The sequence below is a fragment of the Pseudorasbora parva genome, chromosome 23 (genome assembly GCF_024679245.1).
Source record: "Pseudorasbora parva isolate DD20220531a chromosome 23, ASM2467924v1, whole genome shotgun sequence".
Lineage (NCBI taxonomy): Eukaryota > Metazoa > Chordata > Actinopteri > Cypriniformes > Gobionidae > Pseudorasbora > Pseudorasbora parva.
This window is the reverse complement of record NC_090194.1, coordinates 36,484,803-36,505,575: the sequence shown is the minus strand read 5'-3', so window position 1 is coordinate 36,505,575 and position 20,773 is coordinate 36,484,803. Positions and strand designations below refer to the sequence as shown.

General features: G+C 38.5%; 1 protein-coding gene across 2 annotated transcripts in view; it reads right to left on the bottom strand.

The window, feature by feature from the left end:
• The window catches only part of opn4xa (opsin 4xa), a 94,729-nt gene that overhangs the window by 30,636 nt on the left and 43,320 nt on the right, over window positions 1–20,773 (bottom strand). For both annotated transcript variants that reach the window (XM_067433738.1, XM_067433739.1), the window contains one exon: window positions 18,636–18,783. In XM_067433738.1, coding sequence (XP_067289839.1) covers window positions 18,636–18,783 — 148 coding nt within the window. The remainder of the gene's footprint in view (window positions 1–18,635; window positions 18,784–20,773) is intronic.

Genomic DNA, 20,773 nt, shown 5'->3' with positions numbered 1-20,773 from the left:
AAATGTTGAAATGTATCAAGATCAATAAAGTGTTCAGTGTTCATTTTCAGTTCATGTTGACTAATGTAATTGATGAAACCTTATTGTAAAGTGTTTCCGGAATGCATTTATAGAATATGCATAAACACATGTAAACTTGTTGAGTATGTCTAAGCACATTTAGTGAAAGTGAGTCCCCCACTCAGCAAAGTTCATGGAGACGACTGCTGGAGTAAATGCGAAAGCTTTCTAATGAGGTCGGACATTGATTGCTGTCATGTTTAGTGGGTCTGGTAAAGGAAACAGGCCATCAATGGCTTTGTTTGTGTCTCCTGTCAATGATCATTGAGAAACCGATGGTTTGTTTTCCGCACACTTCACTCACTAATCCTACAGGCCTGCATGTGCATCTCATTAATTACGGCCAAAAACATTTTGCTCTGTTTTCCAGTCAATGTGCAACATGTTATATAATGGCATAGCTTCATTTCATGACATTATACAATCACATTGTTAGCGGATCATTGCAAACAGAAGCTTCTAGAAGACAAGTTTAAAATAAACACTAACAACAAGGTATTAGTTATATTTCATGCATTATCTAACAAATTGTTTTATCTAGAATTTATCACAAGTGTTGCTGGATTCCTTTTTGCACTTTTCATTATGCATTATCTAACATGTTAATTAGTGCTTTAAAATATGTGTTATTATGAGTTAATGCTAGTCAAAGCAAGACACCCCAGGCGAACAGGCAACTAAAAAATAACTACAAGACATCACCGTGATCACATTAAGAATTGACTTTTTTTTTGAAGGTTTTCTAAATGCTATGTTTAAATATGCAAATGAAGCATAATCTTATTATATATATATATACACTAATTTGCATTACTTTCCAGAACATAAATCTCAACATTGGATGAAGCCACGTTCAAAATTCGTGTTTCATTTTGTTTCACTTTTTTACAGAAGGGATTTTGAATTTTTATTTTTATCACTCGATAAATCAGAAAATACTGTCAGACAGACAGAAAGAAAAATATGTGTTACCATGTTTTAAGGAAAAAAATAATAAATCAGATGAATGATATATGAACAAACCCATCAGTAAAATCCTTTTAGAATATAGACGGGAATAAATCTGTAATTTTGGTGTATGGAAATGATACTGAAGTGGAGAAAAAACTCTTTAAAGAAATGTATTGTAATTTAAATATACAGCTGCAAATAGATAAAATGCAATAACTCTTTGTCTGAAATTACAATATAAAATGTCGAAAAGTTCAAAATCTCAAAATTGACCAGTGCATGAAAAAACAATGTTTGTGTGTAGCGTCTCGCCTTAAAGGACAACTCCGGTGAGAAATGAACCTAGGGGTAATTAACAGATAGTTAAAGAGTAGATCGTTCTCTGGGATGCGTTTTAATGAAAATCGAATGTAAAGAGTTTTATCTCTAAAAACAGATTAGCTTATAATGCTTGTCTATGGGGCACAGAGTAGACACAGGGTGGTAAAATTAAATCGCTAGTTAATACCACTAACAAGGCTCAAAATAGCCTCACACTAACACGGCAGCATAATGAGGGTCCCTACATGCAAACCGAAGCATTGAGAACTTTATAAGAGTACAAACAGTTTAATAAGAAGATACGTTGTAAACATTGTGCCTTACGCGTTCGCGGACAGGCGCCATCTTGGAAAACAGGCTCGACTAATCGATCCACGAGCGCTGTTCTAAGTGAGCTGGTCGATAGGAATTAAGTTTGTGAAATGTAATAACATGGACATTTTTAGTTTTATTTATTTATTTTCTCTGTTGTGTTCAGTGTTTTCTTCCGGAAACAACGAACCATATGAGATTCCAAGTCACAGTTCATCACTTAGCAGAGCTCTCGTCGCTCGATGAGTCGAGGCTGTTTTCCAAGACGGCGCCTGTCCGTGAACGCGTAAGGCAGTATGTCTATAAACTGTCTTCTTATTAAACTGTTTGTACTCTTACAAAGTTCTCAATGCTTCGGTTTGCATGTAGGGACCCTCATTATGCTGCCGTGTTAGTGTGAGGCTATTTTGAGCCTTGTTAGTGGTATTAACTAGCGGTTTAATTTTACCTCCCTGTGTCTACTCTGTGCCCCATAGACTAGTGTTATAAGCTAATCTGTTTTTAAAGATAAAACTCTTTACATTCGAGTTCCATGAAAACGCATCCCAGAGAACGATCTACTAGCTAACCATCTGTTAATCACCCCTAGGTTCATTTCTCACCGGAGTTGTCCTTTAATAAAAAATACAATCACTTATAGTTTCTTAGTTCACAGTGCACTTAACTCAAAAACATACTTGTAAATGTTAAGACTGTATTCATTTGAAGTTGGTTGACTCATTAGGTTAACTAATGAAACCAGAAATCTGCAGAAATGCATAGATAAACTTTAAGTGAAAATAATTTTAAGCCAAAATATCAAATGTATAATAAAAAAAATCAAACAGCAAAATATAAAAGTTTATCAACTTAAAGGTCCCGTTCTTCGCGTGTTTTCGAAGCTTTGATTATGTTTACAGTGTGCAATATAACATGAGTTCATGTTTCGCGTGTAAAAAAACAGTATTTTCCACACAATTGACTTATCTGTACAGCGCTGTTTCCTCTGTCCTAAAAACGGCCTGATGATTTCCTTGTTCTATGAAGTCCCTCCTTCAGAAACACGTAACGAGTTCTGATTGGGCCAGCGTTTCCCGTGTTGTGATTGGACAGCAGCTTAGCGCACTTTGCCCGGAAAGGTCCCGCCTCTTACCATAACGGGGAGATGCAAGCGCTGAATGCGCGCTCTCCTCCACGTGGGAGAGCAACGAGACCACGCCCCCTATTTTGTGTGTTCTTGTGGGCGGAGCTTTAGTCAACAAACGGTTCTAGTGACGTCATCACAGCAGGAAGTGCAGCGGTGTAGTCCAAACCGGCCGCTCGCTGTAGGCTTTGAAAGGGAACTTCTGTTAAATAAAATATCTCGCTTGGCATTGAACTTTGAGCTTTATAATTTTACAGGTATTATTTATGCTCTAACAGCAACACTTCACACTAACTAAAGTTTGAAAGATGGAATCGCGAAGAACGGGACCTTTAAGATACTTATCACTTAAAATTGATCTTATTCTATGTATATTCTTCAAAAATTCTCCATTTGTTTTCCACAGAAGAAGGACAAACCAGGTTGGAATGACGAGTAAGTGAGCTTTTATATTTATGTCCATCATGTGAATGCAGGTCCGTCTCTCAGTGTCAGAATCAGACCTTCAGTGTTACGTCAGAACAAAGAAAAACTAGTGCGAGGACTCAAGAGCAGTAAGAAAGGCGATTTATTTACAAAAATAAAACAAACTCAATACAAAAACCACGATTGGAACGACACATAATAAGAATAACAAAATACAAAACTGAAACAAACCAACAGAGATCACAGGGAACCGGGAGACGTAGACGATACAACGATCCGACATAGACTGACAAACACTAATGCTGTGTCCCAATTCGCCTCCTTATACTACGTCCTAAAAGTATGTACTCTTTTTGTGAAGAAAAAGTATATACTTTTGAGTGTGTAGCAGAAGAGTATGCAAGCTTCGGGACTATTTCATCATCTTTAACGGACTCTGTCGCTTAGTTACGTGCATCCCGTCACCGTTTATCTGCCCTGTCAATCATCGTCAGATTCGTCACAGTTCAAATCCTCCACATTCAGTTTAATCTCCTGCCGTATCGGAGAGAAATGTAGCCGCACGTCGATCTGCCATGTGTGGGTCTTTAATGCAGACTCCTCTCATGCAGTTTAAATATAATGACGTATTTAAAAGTTAATGGCCAAACGTGTCATTACAAAAGTCCACAATGCTGCTGCAGGTGAAATATAATGTGAATAGCACTGAATATCTTTTCGTCAGATTAAATACTGATCACTCAAACCTTTATTTAAACCTCTCTACTTTACCGTCGGACTCACACATCCGTCATGTTTGTAGTTTTTTAACGCTTTTTATCTGCGTTTGTAGTTCAAATCAAATCCTCGTCCAACTCGCAGTGGGTTGTGGGCAATATCAGCCATTAGAGTGCACATCGATCCGCACTTCAAATTCGGAACTGAAATAGTAAACTATCCGGGAATCTTTGGCATACTCTTTTCAACATACTACGATTTGGGACATACTAATTCTATTTTCGAATACTATATAGTATGGATAGAATGCGAATTGGGACGCAAGGAAAGGGAACAAATGAAGCAGGGAACGAGGGAACACAGGTGGGGCAAATTAAACCAACAATCAGATAACAAGGGTGTAAGGGATCAAAAAATGGGTGCGTTTACATGCACACCAGTAAACTAACTGACAATGCAAGTGAACCGCGTTTACATGACTTTATTAATAAACTGGTTATTTCCTTGGAGTTTTTCTAATGTTACGTCAGTTGTGATGTTAATAAAGCGTGTCAGCGGGAGATTCACGGCTCATATTATCCCTCATCAGTTCCAGATGCAGCGTTTAGACTGAACCTCTTCTTCTGCTGCTGCTTGAACACATCTTTACAATGTTCTGGGTCTTTAAAGAGTCTGTGTTTGTGATATATGTCCTTATTTCATGCAAAACGCTCGCTCGCTCTGTCTGGATGCGTTAAAATCTGCTCTAAGTTTGCGTTTTTGTCCCCTATCACACATGCGCTCTTCAATAAGCCGACAGAGAGCAGGTTAATGCGTTTACATGCAACGCGAAATATGAGGCAAAAAACGACCTGTCCCGACCGGTTTATGCTTACGCCGTTTATGACCTTACTCCGATTAAAGAAAACGGGTTACATTATCTGCTTAAGAACGTTCATGTAAACGCACCCAATGAGCAAAAGGCCATACTGACGAAACCCACATGTGCACACAAGACAGGACAGGCATGTGACATTCAGCACTTATGAGAGTGGGTTTTGTCTGTAGAGATGTAATCAATAATAAACCGTCATGGGACTGAAGAGAGCGAGAGTGAGAGCTGAACAAAATGTAAAAAAAGTGTGTCAGCGGACCTAGAGGATTTAGGCTGAATGAGAGAGAGAGAGAGAATCACTGGGCTATACTACATGACTTCAGTCTGTAAGAGCTGAAAACACACACTAAACCTGCTGCTCCACAATATATGACACCACAGTCACAATGCAGCGGTCATGTTTAAAGGGTTAGTTCAGCCAAAAATAAAAATTATTTCATTAATTCCTCGCCCTCATGTCGTTGGACACCCGTCAGACCTTCGTTCATCTTCAGAACACAGATGAAGATATTTTAGTGTAAAGCTGAGCAAGGCTTCAGATAGGCCTCCATTGGCATTCAGTCCATTCCCACTCACAAGACCCATAAAGGCCCTAAACGAAAGTTTTTGTGCGCAACTTTATCCACCAAGTCATTGTCTTCCGTGTAGGTCTCTAACAGCTGATCTGCGTCATATTGTCGCGCATGTGTCAAGTTCAAGTCAATAACTTGGTGGATAAAGTCATTATTTTGCTTTTTGTGCGCACAATAACTATTTTCATCGCATTGTAACCTTATTGTACAGCCGCTGTAGTAGATGGACTTTGTATCGATGTGTTTAGACTAAGTGGAATTGCTGCGGTTGGTTTCTGGTTTGGAGGACATTTGATGTTTCTCGGGTGCTCACTGGTGGTCTCCCTTGGGCTTAAGCTGCATGGTGGCTGAAGTTTGCACCGGGCTAGCGTCATCAGGGCTCTCGTCGTCGGCGTCCGGCATGATGTTGGGATGTTCTGCTTCTCGGCTGCGCCGCTGTTCCGTCCTGCATTGCGACCGTGGAGCGACATCTGCGCCGGCCCCGGTGTGTCCACAGAAGTGCCCGGAGGAATGTTCTGCCTCTTGCATGGTGCTGCAGCGATCCCCATCGTTTGAATCATCATGAAGAAGACCCATCATCTGGTCTTCAGCTGTCGTGCCTCGGCGATGTCATCGGGACACTGCCGCACCATCAGCTCTGTTTCTGTTCACCATCAGCTCTGTTTCTGTTCACCATCAGCTCTGTTTCTGTTCACCATCAGCTCTGTTTCTGTTCACCATCAGCTCTGTTTCTGTTCACCATCAGCTCTGTTTCTGTTCACCATCAGCTCTGTTTCTGTTCACCATCAGCTCTGTTTTCTGTTCACCATCAGCTCTGTTTCTGTTCACCATCAGCTCTGTTTCTGTTCACCATCAGCTCTGTTTCTGTTCACCATCAGCTCTGTTTCTGTTCACCGTCAGCTCTGTTTCTGTTCACCGTCAGCTCTGTTTCTGTTCACCGTCAGCTCTGTTTCTGTTCACCGTCAGCTCTGTTTCTGTTCACCATCAGCTCTGTTTCTGTTCACCATCAGCTCTGTTTCTGTTCACCATCAGCTCTGTTTCTGTTCACCATCAGCTCTGTTTTCTGTTCACCATCAGCTCTGTTTTCTGTTCACCATCAGCTCTGTTTTCTGTTCACCGTCAGCTCTGTTTCTGTTCACCATCAGCTCTGTTTCTGTTCACCATCAGCTCTGTTTTCTGTTCACCATCAGCTCTGTTTCTGTTCACCATCAGCTCTGTTTTCTGTTCACCATCAGCTCTGTTTTCTGTTGACCATCAGCTCTGTTTTCTGTTCACCATCAGCTCTGTTTTCTGTTCACCATCAGCTCTGTTTTCTGTTCACCGTCAGCTCTGTTTCTGTTCACCATCAGCTCTGTTTCTGTTCACCATCAGCTCTGTTTTCTGTTCACCATCAGCTCTGTTTTCTGTTCACCATCAGCTCTGTTTTCTGTTCACCATCAGCTCTGTTTTCTGTTCACCATCAGCTGTTTTCTGTTCACCATCAGCTCTGTTTCTGTTCACCCTCAGCTGTTTTCTGTTCACCATCAGCTCTGTTTCTGTTCACCATCAGCTCTGTTTTCTGTTCACCATCAGCTCTGTTTCTGTTCACCATCAGCTCTGTTTCTGTTCACCACCATCAGCTCTGTTTCTGTTCACCATCAGCTCTGTTTCTGTTCACCATCAGCTCTGTTTCTGTTCACCATCAGCTCTGTTTCTGTTCACCGTCAGCTCTGTTTCTGTTCACCGTCAGCTCTGTTTCTGTTCACCATCAGCTCTGTTTCTGTTCACCATCAGCTCTGTTTCTGTTCACCATCAGCTCTGTTTTCTGTTCACCATCAGCTCTGTTTCTGTTCACCATCAGCTCTGTTTTCTGTTCACCATCAGCTCTGTTTTCTGTCCACCATCAGCTCTGTTTCTGTTCACCATCAGCTCTGTTTTCTGTTCACCATCAGCTCTGTTTCTGTTCACCATCAGCTCTGTTTTCTGTCCACCATCAGCTCTGTTTCTGTTCACCATCAGCTCTGTTTCTGTTCACCATCAGCTCTGTTTTCTGTTCACCATCAGCTCTGTTTCTGTTCACCATCAGCTCTGTTTCTGTTCACCATCAGCTCTGTTTCTGTTCACCATCAGCTCTGTTTCTGTTCACCATCAGCTCTGTTTCTGTTCACCATCAGCTCTGTTTTCTGTTCACCATCAGCTCTGTTTCTGTTCACCATCAGCTCTGTTTCTGTTCACCATCAGCTCTGTTTCTGTTCACCATCAGCTCTGTTTCTGTTCACCATCAGCTCTGTTTTCTGTTCACCATCAGCTCTGTTTTCTGTTCACCATCAGCTCTGTTTCTGTTCACCATCAGCTCTGTTTCTGTTCACCATCAGCTCTGTTTCTGTTCACCATCAGCTCTGTTTCTGTTCACCATCAGCTCTGTTTCTGTTCACCATCAGCTCTGTTTTCTGTTCACCATCAGCTCTGTTTCTGTTCACCATCAGCTCTGTTTCTGTTCACCATCAGCTCTGTTTCTGTTCACCATCAGCTCTGTTTCTGTTCACCATCAGCTCTGTTTCTGTTCACCATCAGCTCTGTTTCTGTTCACCATCAGCTCTGTTTTCTGTTCACCATCAGCTCTGTTTCTGTTCACCATCAGCTCTGTTTCTGTTCACCATCAGCTCTGTTTCTGTTCACCATCAGCTCTGTTTCTGTTCACCATCAGCTCTGTTTCTGTTCACCATCAGCTCTGTTTCTGTTCTGTTTTCTGTGTTGGTTGATTGTTTGTAGTATTCTATATTTTTACTTGTTATTCATTTTTTGTTGTTATCCCCCCCCCCCTTTGTTGCACTTTGAGATTCTTCGGAATGAAAAGTGCATTATAAATAAAATCTATTATTATTATTATTATTATTATTATTATTATTATTAAGTTTCCGGCGTGATGACTCCGATCTTTCGAATATTCATATTTAATAATTGTTTTCTTCTCGACACGTCATCCTAAATAAGCCTGTTTCCGGCGTGATGACCTCGATCCTTCAAATATTCATATTTTTGTGCAAGAGCAGTGTGTTGTAATTGGTCAAGTGTTTGGGAAATACCCCGCCCCTTACCATAATCGTCAGGTTCAACACTACTAACTAACTCAACCAGGCTCTGCCCCTTTATTCTGCGCATAAATTATAATAATGAGGAATATTGTGATGTGTTTGTTGTTCCTGGAAGAAAACTTAAGACTACAAAGGAGGCGTTTCAGGGAGTTCAAAAACACTGATATAGAGAAGAACTATATTCGTGCTCAAACAGCAACATAACACACTGAAGACAGATGAACAAAAAGCAGAAATGGAGCTCTTTAACATGATCACTTTCATATTTAAATGTGGTTTAACTCCCAAAACGTGGCAGTGTATGATGAAGCTGCAGTGCGTCTGCTGTCATCATCTATTACTGATGCAAACCGTCCCTCTCAGCAAAGACCAAAATAAACCTGTCAGTGTAAAACCACGTCAAGACGGGTAGACTTCAAGCATACAGCAGAACGAGTAATTAAAACAAATCACACAAAATCAGCAGTCGCACAAGCAGTGACGCAGAACTAAAAAGTTATTAAGAGAAAGAAAAACAAAAAATATACCACATTTACATTGACCATGCCATTTTTTTTTAAAAGAGGAAAACTCACAGAAAAGAGTAGTCACAAAATCTCCTATGCAATGAAATAGTGAATAAATGGAGGTGTTTGTTTAAGTCTCCTGCTTCTCAGATGTTTCTCCTGAGAAACCAACCCCATAATCTCAGACGAGTTTTAGAACAGATCTTAATATCTCAAAGTCTGCAATCAGAAATCAGAGATCTCAATATGAACCCGTCGAGCTGTTATCCACGTTATTTTGTGTTCACCAAGGCTGCATTTATCTGATGAAAAATAAAGTAAAAGGGGTCATAAACAGAGAAATTACATTTTCTTTGAGCTTTTGACATATAAGAGGTCATTATACTAAAATAATATCCTGTAAGTTTTAGAACTGAAAACTTCCTTGTTAGTCCAAAATCAGCTTTTATTGTAGCCAAGCCCAGAGAACGACTTATTGTGGAATGAGCCAATAGAGACAGAGCGTATTTAGGCCACGCCCACACCGGGGGGGGGGGGCAATCCAGTGCTCTCTATTGACTTTGTATTGCGTGAGGCGCAATCCTTGTCATTTCGGACTTATTACAAAACACAGAACAATGTCTAAAAGCTGATATAAGACGAGGTGTGCAGCAATCAAGCTAAAGAACACAACTACGTTTTTATAAGCTCTCGACCCACAAAAACGAGCATTTAAGGAAATAAAAGGAGGCAATCAGACGTGAAGCTTCAGCTGAAGAATGGGTCAGTTTTGGGATCCTGACACTCCGTATGCCGACATGTGCAGTAAACATGTTGTCAAATCTCCAAATGTCAGTTTTATATATTATATTTCCTGTCTCTGATTACTTTCCCCTCCAGTAGGCGTAGTTCTCAGAGTAATATAGCATGTCTCGCTCTGTCTCTATTGTATGTATGCACTTTTATGTCTTTAAATGCTCATTTTTTGGGGTCAACAGCTTATAAAAACTTCTGGGGTTTTGTTCAAGGTTTTTTTTTTAGCTTGTTTTCTGTACACCTTGTCACATATCTACAGAAGAGGATTAGGGCCAAGCAATAATAAAAAAAATTAAACCATTTCGAGATTAAAGTCATTATAATGCGAGATTAAAGCAGCACTTGGCAACTTTTGCTCTCGGGGTCCCCCTACAGTTTGGAAAAAATATTGTCCTCTACTATTGTCGTAAGCTCTGTTATCCTACAACAGGGGATGCCATCGGGCCAAATAACTTCATAAAAGCGTCCCGCGGGTCGGTGCAGCACTAACAGTTCCCCTGAACACTGCAGGAGGAGTTCACATGCAGGTGTTCTTCTGGCGGCGCGTGTGAAATGTCTTCATCCCAGGTACAGTCAGTGGCTTATGCTTCAGCATGTCATATGAAAATAATTTCATTGGTTTAATTTTTTTCAAACGCCAAATAATCTCGATGCTCACGTTTACAAGCCAGTGTCATTATAGTAGTCAGAGGTGGGTAGAGTAGCCAAAATCTTTACTCAAGTAAAAGTACAAGTACTTACGGAAATATTTACTCAAGTAAAAGTAAAAGTATCAATCGTAATAGTTACTTGAGTAAGAGTAAAAAAGTATTAGATGAAAAAACTACTCAAGTACTTAGTTACTAGTTACTTTTGATCTGATTGATAAGATCCAAAAACCCTGAATTTCAGACTACTTAGAGAGCTTTCACACACCTCCAAATATATGTGTGTGTGTGTGTGTGTGTGTGTGTGTGTGTGTGTGTGTGTGTGTGTGTGTGTGTGTGTGTGTGTGTGTGTGTGTGTGTGTGTGTGTGTGTGTGTGTGTGTGTGTGTGTGTGTGTGTTTAATGGTTGAACAGTGTAAATTAATGGTGTGCTGGGCTAACCACAGCTCATTTTAAAACATACTTTGTTCTTATATTTTTATAAGTATATGCATTCTTAAAAATACAGTCCCATTTTTAAATGTAAATGCAAGATGTCACATTAGGCTATTCAATTTGTTTCGTTTTTAGCCTGATCTCATCAGTACCTATGGCAACGTTTTTGCAAACCACAATATATGTACCAATATGTACATATTGCGACAGTTTCAAAGTGAAATGTCCACTGGGTGGCGCTAAAAGCTTATTTTTTTCCAGAACGTTTTGTTACGTTGTGTTTTTAACGTACACCCACACTAAACCTACCCGAAAATGTTAACAAAAGCAAATGTGACAAAAATAAAATTGTGTCCATGTATTTTTAGCTTGTGTTTAGAACTCGTCTTTGAGCTCTTTTATCATGACTCGATCGTTCTTCATGGGGTTCGCTCTCAAGCTTTTCGCATTGCAAATACTAATCTGTATCAGCTGAGCTATCGAGCAAATCTGGTGAATCAGAAAAGCAGAACATGGAGCTGTGACGCAAAATTCAGAATGTTTTAGTTTACAAACCATAGACTAAAAAAATGCAGTTTTTCTGCCTATAGTGTTCATTTCTGTTGGAATTCCTGCAATGTGTATTGGTGCGTATTTTGTGGTTTGCAAAAACATTGTCACAGGTACATTTTGCCAATGAGGTTGTTCGTTTTATGAGAAAAAAAAGATATGTAAATGTGCAGATGTGAACGTTTGTTTGTGGACGTGTGTTCGGAGGATTCAAACGATTTGTCAATGCTTGCACAAGAGCGCATATGAGGAAAACACTCGGACAGTGTGTGAAATAGTATTACAATAAAGGAAAAGTGCCCATAGTTACCAAATTACCATTAATAGTGTTCAAATATAGGCATCATTGTTACACTTACCGCTGTTTTCTCAGGTTGGAGCTGGAATTATAGTATGCTCAGTTCATTTTGGTGTACACAGCATGCATTACATTATGAAACTGTTCTTTTTGACATCTTGGACTGAAAACAGGCTGAACATGAGGCCACGTACGGGTGATCTGCCGTAGCTCACACACATCTCCCTATGCTTCGGCCACCATCTTCTGACTAAACGCGCGCTAATTTTATGCGGGTGATGCGTATCCACCTCTCGCGAAGCAGCCTCTCCAACGTTTCGCGAGACTTGCGAACAAGTCATAACTTGTTTTAAAATATATAATTAACTATCACCATTGACAGTAGCGGAGGAACGCCACCGAATGTAACGAAGTAAAAGTACAGTTTTTTCACAAGAAATGTACTTGAGTAAAAGTAAAAGTACCCATTTTTAAATATACTCTAAAAGTACAAGTTACCCAAAAAATGTACTCAAGTAAATGTAACGAAGTAAATGTAATTCGTTACTACCCACCTCTGATAGTAGTCTATTGGTTACCGTTTGACAGAATCTATATGATACTTCAGTTCAATGTTTGAGTGGTCGGTAATCACCATAACAAGCAGGACAGCATCGGTCGGGCACGCCTCCTTCAGCTCACGCCGACGAGAAAACGCTGGTCACATGTTGATCCTCGTCCTGCCTTTAATCCCATCACTTTCTCGTTTCCTCTTATTGCTTTCCTCCAACAAAACCTTTTCTTTCTTATTTGTCTGTGCTGCTTCGGACATGACTATATTATCCGACGAACAAAGTTGGGCTCTGAATGTAAGAAAGTGTGTGTGTTGGTGGAAGTGACGTATATGCCGTAAAGCAGTCGAATTTTGTAGTTCTTTTTGTTCTCGGGTTACTACCCGAAACCCGAAGTTTAAAAGTACGATTAAAAACAATACAGACCCCATCAGGCTATGGCAGACGTGTCATTCAACCTATTGTAAGACGATGTATCATCACAAGAGTCTTAAAAAATATATTATGAAGGTTGAAAAGTTACCTAGTGCTGCTTTAAACTCGTTAAATTTTAAGGAAAAAAATTAGAGATACAATCTCGAGAATAAAGTCGTGTTTCAAGAAAAAAACTTGTTATATTTCAAGAAAAAAGTCGAAGTAAAATCTTGAGAATAAACTCATTAAATATCGAGAATAAAGTCGTTGTGTTTTGAGAAAAAAAAGTAGAAATAAAATCTTGAGAATAATGCATTCGATCAGTGTTCATTGCATACTGATAGAGGACAAGGCAGAGTTTGATCTAGTCAAGCTATATTTCAGACTTTCTTTCAGTAACAAAGAAATACTATCAACTTTAGCTAATTATGACATTATATTTATAATTAGCATTCGAACTTTAAAGAGAATTTGCAAGCGGCTTTGTCTATTTAGAATAAAAATCAGTCCAATTTGCATGATGTCCTCGCTTTTGTACAACATGAAATGACAACCAGTGGACAAATGCAAGGTTATCGCTGGCCCCACCATTCCTCGATTCATTGGTTTGCTGAGCTTCTTCCATAAGAGGTAACACTTTAGAATAATGGTCTGTTATTAACAGATAACTATGCTGGAAGTAATGCAGGACTAATGTGTAGCACTACTATAGCTTGACGAAGTGAGCCAACTCTACCATGTCCTCTATCAGTATATGCTGTGCAATGAACACTGATCGAATGCATTATTCTCAAGATTTTATTTAGACTTTTTTCTCGAAATATAAAGAGTTTTTTCTCAAAACACAACGACTTAATTCTCAATATTTAATGAGTTTATCCTCAAGAATTTATTTCAACGTTTTTCTCGAAATATAAGGAGTTTTTTTCTCGAAACACAACGACTAATTCTCAATATTTAATGAGTTTATTCTCAATATTTTATTTCAACTTTTTTTCTCAAAATATAACAAGTTCTTTCTCGAAACACGACTTTATTCTCAATATTTAATGAGTTTATTCTCACGATTTTATTTCACCGTTTTTCTCGAAATTTAGAGTTTTTTTCTCGAAACACAACAACTTTATTCTCAATATTTAATGAGTTTATCCTCAAGATTTTATATCGACTTTTTTCTCGAAACACAACAACTTAATTCTCTATATTTAATGAGTTTATTCTCAAGATTTTACTTCAATGTTTTCTCGAAATATAAAGTTTTTTCTCGAAACACAACAACTTAATTCTCTATATTTAATGAGTTTAATCTGGAGCTTGTATCTCTACTTTGTTTCTTGAAATTTAACGAGTTTAATCTCGCATTATAATGACCTTAATCTCTAAATGCTTTTCCTTTTTTTAGCTTGGCCCTAATCATCTTCCGTACATATCAGCTTTTAGACATTGTTCGTTTTTTGTTATAAGTCAAAAATGACAAAGAGGCAGCCTGATGCAATAGAAAGTCAATGGAGACGGTTGGTTTGCGCCCCCCCCCCCCACCCGGTGGGCGTGGCTTTCAGATTATGACGCGTCGCTCTGTCTCTATAATAGATGGTGAAAGAACAACATCAACACCTACATCATCGCAACTCTGGCCCCGCCCACTGGAGTGTTAGTGAGATGACGAGGAGAGAAGAGCGACACAAGATCACTGGACTAAAAATAACATTATCTTACAAAGAATCCTAATGCTAGGAATGTGCTTATTTATTTTCAACAATTTAAATGTCTCAGTTGAGCATTATTATTTGCATTCACTACATTTCACTGCGGATTCTTTGAGAAATCAGTCGCAATATCGGCGCAGGCTTTGCAAGCAAACGTTTCCGATATGGACTCGAACGCAGCCAATCACAGCAGTCTCAGAAAATTATGACCATTTTTTATGTTAAAAATCCTCATGCTAAAAAGGAAAAATTCTGTGCACATCCAGTAAAACTTTTGCAGGTGCTAGATTCAATAGAGCAAAGTAAAGAAAAAATCTGCACACTGCTATTTCATGCTCCCAAAAATGTATTAAAACATCCAACGACAAAAATCATAATGCTAACATTATAAGTGAACCACAGGAAACACAATAAAACATCATTTTAATATTAGTTAAAGACACCTTATATAAAGTGTGATCTAATATTGAAATTCATAATTTATGAACAATGAACTGGTGTACATGAATGTTTTTACATTGTACTTATATTTTAAAATGCCTGCATGTAATTACAGCTGAAATTAATTTCTGTAAATACATCTATATTTACACAGTCGACCTTCCCTCACCTTTTAATCCACATTTAAACCTGCCCATCCCACCAAACCTGTCCCTAATCTTATCCGTATCCCACCTCACCAGCAGCAAAAGTGTTTTGTACAACAATATGAACACAATAAATACATCATACTTATTGTTTAATATAACATAGTTAAGGACACCTAATATAAAGTGGGACCATATATTCCTCGTAAGTGTAATTTTTCCTCGTGGGTGTGATTTATTCCTGTGATCAAAGCTGAATTTATCATCATTACTCCAGTCTTCAGTGTCACATGATCCTTCACTGATCACTCTCATATTAGAGGATAGGATGATCAACACAATTATGATTATTATCAGTGTTAAACACAGTTGTGTAAAATATATATTTGTTAGGATTCTTTGATGAATAGAACAGTATTTATCTGAAATAAAAAGCTTTTGTAACATTGTACTACCATTACATATGGACTACTGTGATGATGTTTTTAGTCCCTTTGATGGACAGTATATTGTGCATACACTTGCATACGCTCTCGGACTAAATATAAAATATCTTAAACTGTGTGTGAAGATGAACGGAGGTCTTACGGGTGTGGAACGACATTAGGGAGAGGAGTTAATGACAGACATTTCATTTTTGGGTGAACTAACCCTTTAACTTATGATGCTGTTCACTTTATTTAAGCAGTTCATCTTGATTTAACACCATTATATGAGGTTTCTGGTTCAAATGTAATTGATTCATGTTAAACTGACTTAAAACCGTCACTCTTTGACATAACTTGATGTTTTTATTTTGAAATAACATGATTCAATCAAGTAACCCAATCAAACTGGACATTCACTTCCCATCATGCTTTGTTTGCAAAGGGGCTGAATTTGGAGAGTAAATGTTTAAATAAAGTGATATTTTATGCATTTCTAACGAGATGAGAAAATGGAGAGACTTTTTAAAGTTTAATGTTTTGTTATGTTGGTATTTAAAAGTGTGTGTTATGTTAGTGTTTTTGGACGTTACCATTGTGGTGAAGTGTGGAGCATGTGCTTGGGCTGAGGATCTGCTAATAACAATTAAAGTTGTTTTATTAATAAAATATAGCTACTTTGGGTATGCCATGGATGTGGCAAAACCCTCTAGCCAACACAATCTTGTAATGTAAAATATTTTGTAAATGTTGTAAAAAAAATGGCATTTCACTAAATAAAAATAATCAATTAAACTGGATTACTTGTTTTGTTTTTTATATTCATTTCAGAGTAATTCAACTTAATAGTTTTGGACAAATTTAAGAATGTTAACCTGATTTAACTAAATAGCATTGAATTAACGTTACGTAAAAAAAATACGTTTACCGAAATAAACAATTTTAATTTAATTCAACATAACTCAATTACGTGGAACCAGTTGACATAAAAAAATTAAGTAAATCCAACGTATCATTTTTTTGAGTGTATAACGTTAATGACTTTTGTTATTACGGCTCGTTTGAAATTTTTACGTGTTTTTCTTCTCTTTCTGTTTTAGCGGTGATGAAAGATTATTCTTGTTAATACTTTCCAGCATTTCAGTAATAAAAGTGTAGGCTAGATCTTTAAAATGCATCCGAATTACAGGGAAAAACGCAACGATACGGTGCTCTGCAGGGCTCAGAAAGGATATAAACAGTGAATTTTGAAGTGATCTCTTCTTGAAAACTCAGAGATGTGGATTCGGACTACAATAAAATCACAGACTAGCCCCTGTCAATGATGAAAATACCTTATGACCCCACGAGAAACTATTACCGTCCAAATAGGGCTATACATTTATACACGGGCAGGCAAAAGTTTGGAATAATCACAATTTTTTTAAGTCTGAGCTGCGTTTATTAGATCCGAAATACAGTAAAGCAGTGAAATATTCCTCCAGAGTAAATCATCAGTTCTCTGTGTGAATATATAGTAAAGTGTGATTTATTCCTGTGATCATAATCATCATTACTCCAGTCTCACATGATCCTTCACTAATCATTCTCAGATGAGGATCTGAAACATTTATGATTATTATCGATGATGAAAACAATTAATGTTTGTGGAAACTGATACATTTCATTTCTTAGGATTCTTGATTTTATAGACAGTTCAGAAGAACAGCATTTATTAGAAATATTATAAATGTCTTTACTGTCACGATTGATCAATTTAATGCGTCCTTGCTTAAGAAGTCTTAATTTCTGTCTTACTTATTTTTTTTTTTTAATGTTTTATTACAGTTTCCACAAAAACATGAAACTATAAGGCTGGAAAAACCTAGTAGATGCTGAAATATCTAATCGCTCTGAGAAAACAAAGGAAATTAGCATCTGAACTCATTCATACAGTTAGCGTCTCTGTCCGAGACGACATCACACTGAGTGAACCATCTATGAATGACTCTAATTTACATGCCTTTCCTTTCACATGAAAATTCCCCCAAACTCCTGCTCCCCCAAACTTGAGATCACCTGAAATGCACCAGAAATCTCTTTGTTACAGTGTCAATCTTCACGATACAGTATTATATGTGTTTGATATCATTTGAAATGTCTCAGTGCGACTGGTACAAATATCTCAACTCCACAGAAGTAAACTAGAACATCATAAACATTTAAAGAGTTTAAAGATATCTTTTCTTGGTGTATGGTGGGTGTGGCTTTCAGCCATTTGGCCTCTCTTCTAATCAAGTCTATAGGACTTGATCAATGCAAATTCCTATTGTGAACTGGTGTTTCCATTTGAAAGAGTTTCAAATGGTTCTGGGTATGTATCTGGTTCTGGGTATTTAAGGAAATGTTGCAAAGAGCTCAGGGCTCGATTCTATAGTCAGGTCAGCCCGTAATGCTGGACGTTTCAAGATAGCCAGCATTATGTAATTTTCAGAAGTCAGGTATACGTTTCATTCTTTACTTCAGAGTATTTGATGTTATATGGATTGGGCTACAATTGAATTGATTATGTAATTGTAATTGGCATTATACATTTACCTGACTGTTAATAAAATGTTACACTTTGATTGGTTCTGACTTGCTCTGGAATTATTCAGGTTACGAACGGACATAATTTCAACAAAGGGTTAAACGGAATAATTAAATGTGTACTTAAACTATTAAATATAAATGACCAAATAACCAAATGGCATTCTAACCTAAATTCTAAATTATCATTAAATGGAGTCAGATAACGAGGAATTGGAATAAAATCCCCTTTATGCACCGCTGAAAAGACCGAACGCGCAGCGACCTTCAGCCGCCGATCGTTAGCCTCCATTGGGACGATTTGGGCGGCCCTTACAAAACTGATTCCAACACTGATAATAATCATAAATGTCTTTTATGACATCAAAGTATGAGAGTGATTAGTGAAGGATCACGTGACACTGAAGACTGGAGTAATGATGATAAATTCAACTTTGATCACAGGAATAGATTATATTTCACATTGAAAACAGCTTAGAATAATATTTCACAATTATACTGTATTTTTCATCAAATAAATGCAGCCTTTTTTTAAAACCTTAACTATTCCACAATTTTTACTGCTATTGTATACTCTTGCAAAGTATGAAATATTTTAGGAGGAACATCTGAGGCCAGATTAATACTTAAATGACATGTAACACAAAAGTTTCCCACAGCCTTATAAGAATGAACACACCTTAATATTGAATATTGCATTGAGAATACAAGACCTATGGTCCTACCTAAAGAAGGCGTACATGACCAGCAAGTTCCCGATCACTCCCACAGCCCCGATGATCGCCACAAAAAAAGCCACTATGTAGTGTGCATGATCAGGAACGTCCACTTTCCTGAAGAAGCCACGATCCATGTCCACCGGCTCCTCCATACCTGTGACGACAGTGCAAACGTTACTCCATCACACCTCATTAAGCTCTTCGAGAGTCTATGAAGCACATTCTCCTCTTCACAGTGACCTCTCACATGTGGGTGAACGTGAAACACACATCTTCAGATGCAAAAGCTCGGGTTAATGTGGTTATACGAGTGTTTTGTTTTTTGCTTTGAGCCCTTATGTGTTACACAAGTGTCCAAGAACCGCGCGGCGCATGTGATGCGAGAGGCTTAAGGGAAATAAGAACATGCTCTGTTTGTGTTCTTGACCTTCCTGTATTGCAACTCTAAACAGAGAAATCGCCTCAAGCTCCAGAAATATGGACAAAGCAATAACACATGCTGCAGATATAGTAAAAAAAGACTTCTTCTTTTAAAAACACTGCTCTAGAATCACATGTTGAATGTGATGGGTTGACACACATTTAGTTTAAGGGTGGAGGTTTTGATTTGATCAGTAGATACAGCTCAATATTAAATCAAAATGGATAATCCTTTTTTTATGGAATATTGCAGTGTTTATCATTATTGTTTTAATAATCTTTGATCAGAATAACTTCCCCTCCCTCTCTCATCTCTTCTCTGATAACGACGGCAGGGTAACCTGTCACTCACACGAGATCAACCATAAATGATCAAACTAAGTGTAATGTGATGTTTTGGTGCAAGATTTAAGTACAGTGTGAGATTTAGTAGTGCTTAAAATGTTGTTATGATATGTCAGTTTAGAAGAGTTTCTGTCATGTTTTTCCATCATGTGACCCCTTCTGTTCAAAGTTGGGTACTGCATATAATATTGTTTGAGTCCTTATATGATGAAATCAGAAATGTGAGCCTAGTTTCAGCCGCAGCAGGGAAGAGCATGCGGTCATGGCTTCTATCGCGCCTCAAATTTAAGTTGTTTTGAAGGCACTTTCGGTTATGTACATGTTGCTACATAATTTCTATATATATTTAAATTGTTATATCTTATATGCCAAATGCAGATTTCTTCATTTTGTGAATTGTATGACGGATTTCTGATAAAGTTAATGCAAACTATGTGATGTAAAGAGCCTTTGTTGTGTTATATGAACATGTAGACACTGTCCACTTACAGTAGAATCCTGTATTTTATATTTCTACAGTTTTACGTTATTCCTTGGGCAACAGTTAAGTTTGAACATCAATGCCTGCGTCTGTTGTCTTTGGGAGGCATTATCTGACTGCATACTCAAGCAAGGTGTTTGAGATAAAGGGCAGAACACCTAGACTTTGAGGGGTTGAGACGAGTCAAGACCACACCAAGACTTTGAGGGGTTGAGACGAGTCAAGACCAGTACCAGACCAAGACTTTGAGGGGTTGAGACGAGTCAAGACCAAGACCACACCAAGACTTTGAGGGGTTGAGACGAGTCAAGACCAGTACCAGACCAAGACTTTGAGGGGTTGAGACGAGTCAAGACCAAGACCACACCAAGACTTTGAGGGGTTAAGACGAGTCAAGACCAAGACCACACCAAGACTTTGAGGGGTTGAGACGAGTCAAGACCAGTACCAGACCAAGACTTTGAGGGGTTGAGACGAGTCAAGACCAAGACCACACCAAGACTTTGAGGGGTTGAGACGAGTCAAGACCAGTACCAGACCAAGACTTTGAGGGGTTGAGACGAGTCAAGACCAGTACCAGACCAAGACTTTGAGGGGTTGAGACGAGTCAAGACCAAGACCACACCAAGACTTTGAGGGGTTGAGACGAGTCAAGACCAGTACCAGACCAAGACTTTGAGGGGTTGAGACGAGTCAAGACCAAGACCACACCAAGACTTTGAGGGGTTGAGACGAGTCAAGACCAAGACCACACCAAGACTTTGAGGGGTTGAGACGAGTCAAGACCAAGACCACACCAAGACTTTGAGGGGTTGAGACGAGTCAAGACCAGTACCAGACCAAGACTTTGAGGGGTTGAAACAAGTCAAGACCAAGACTTTGAGGGGTTGAAACCAAG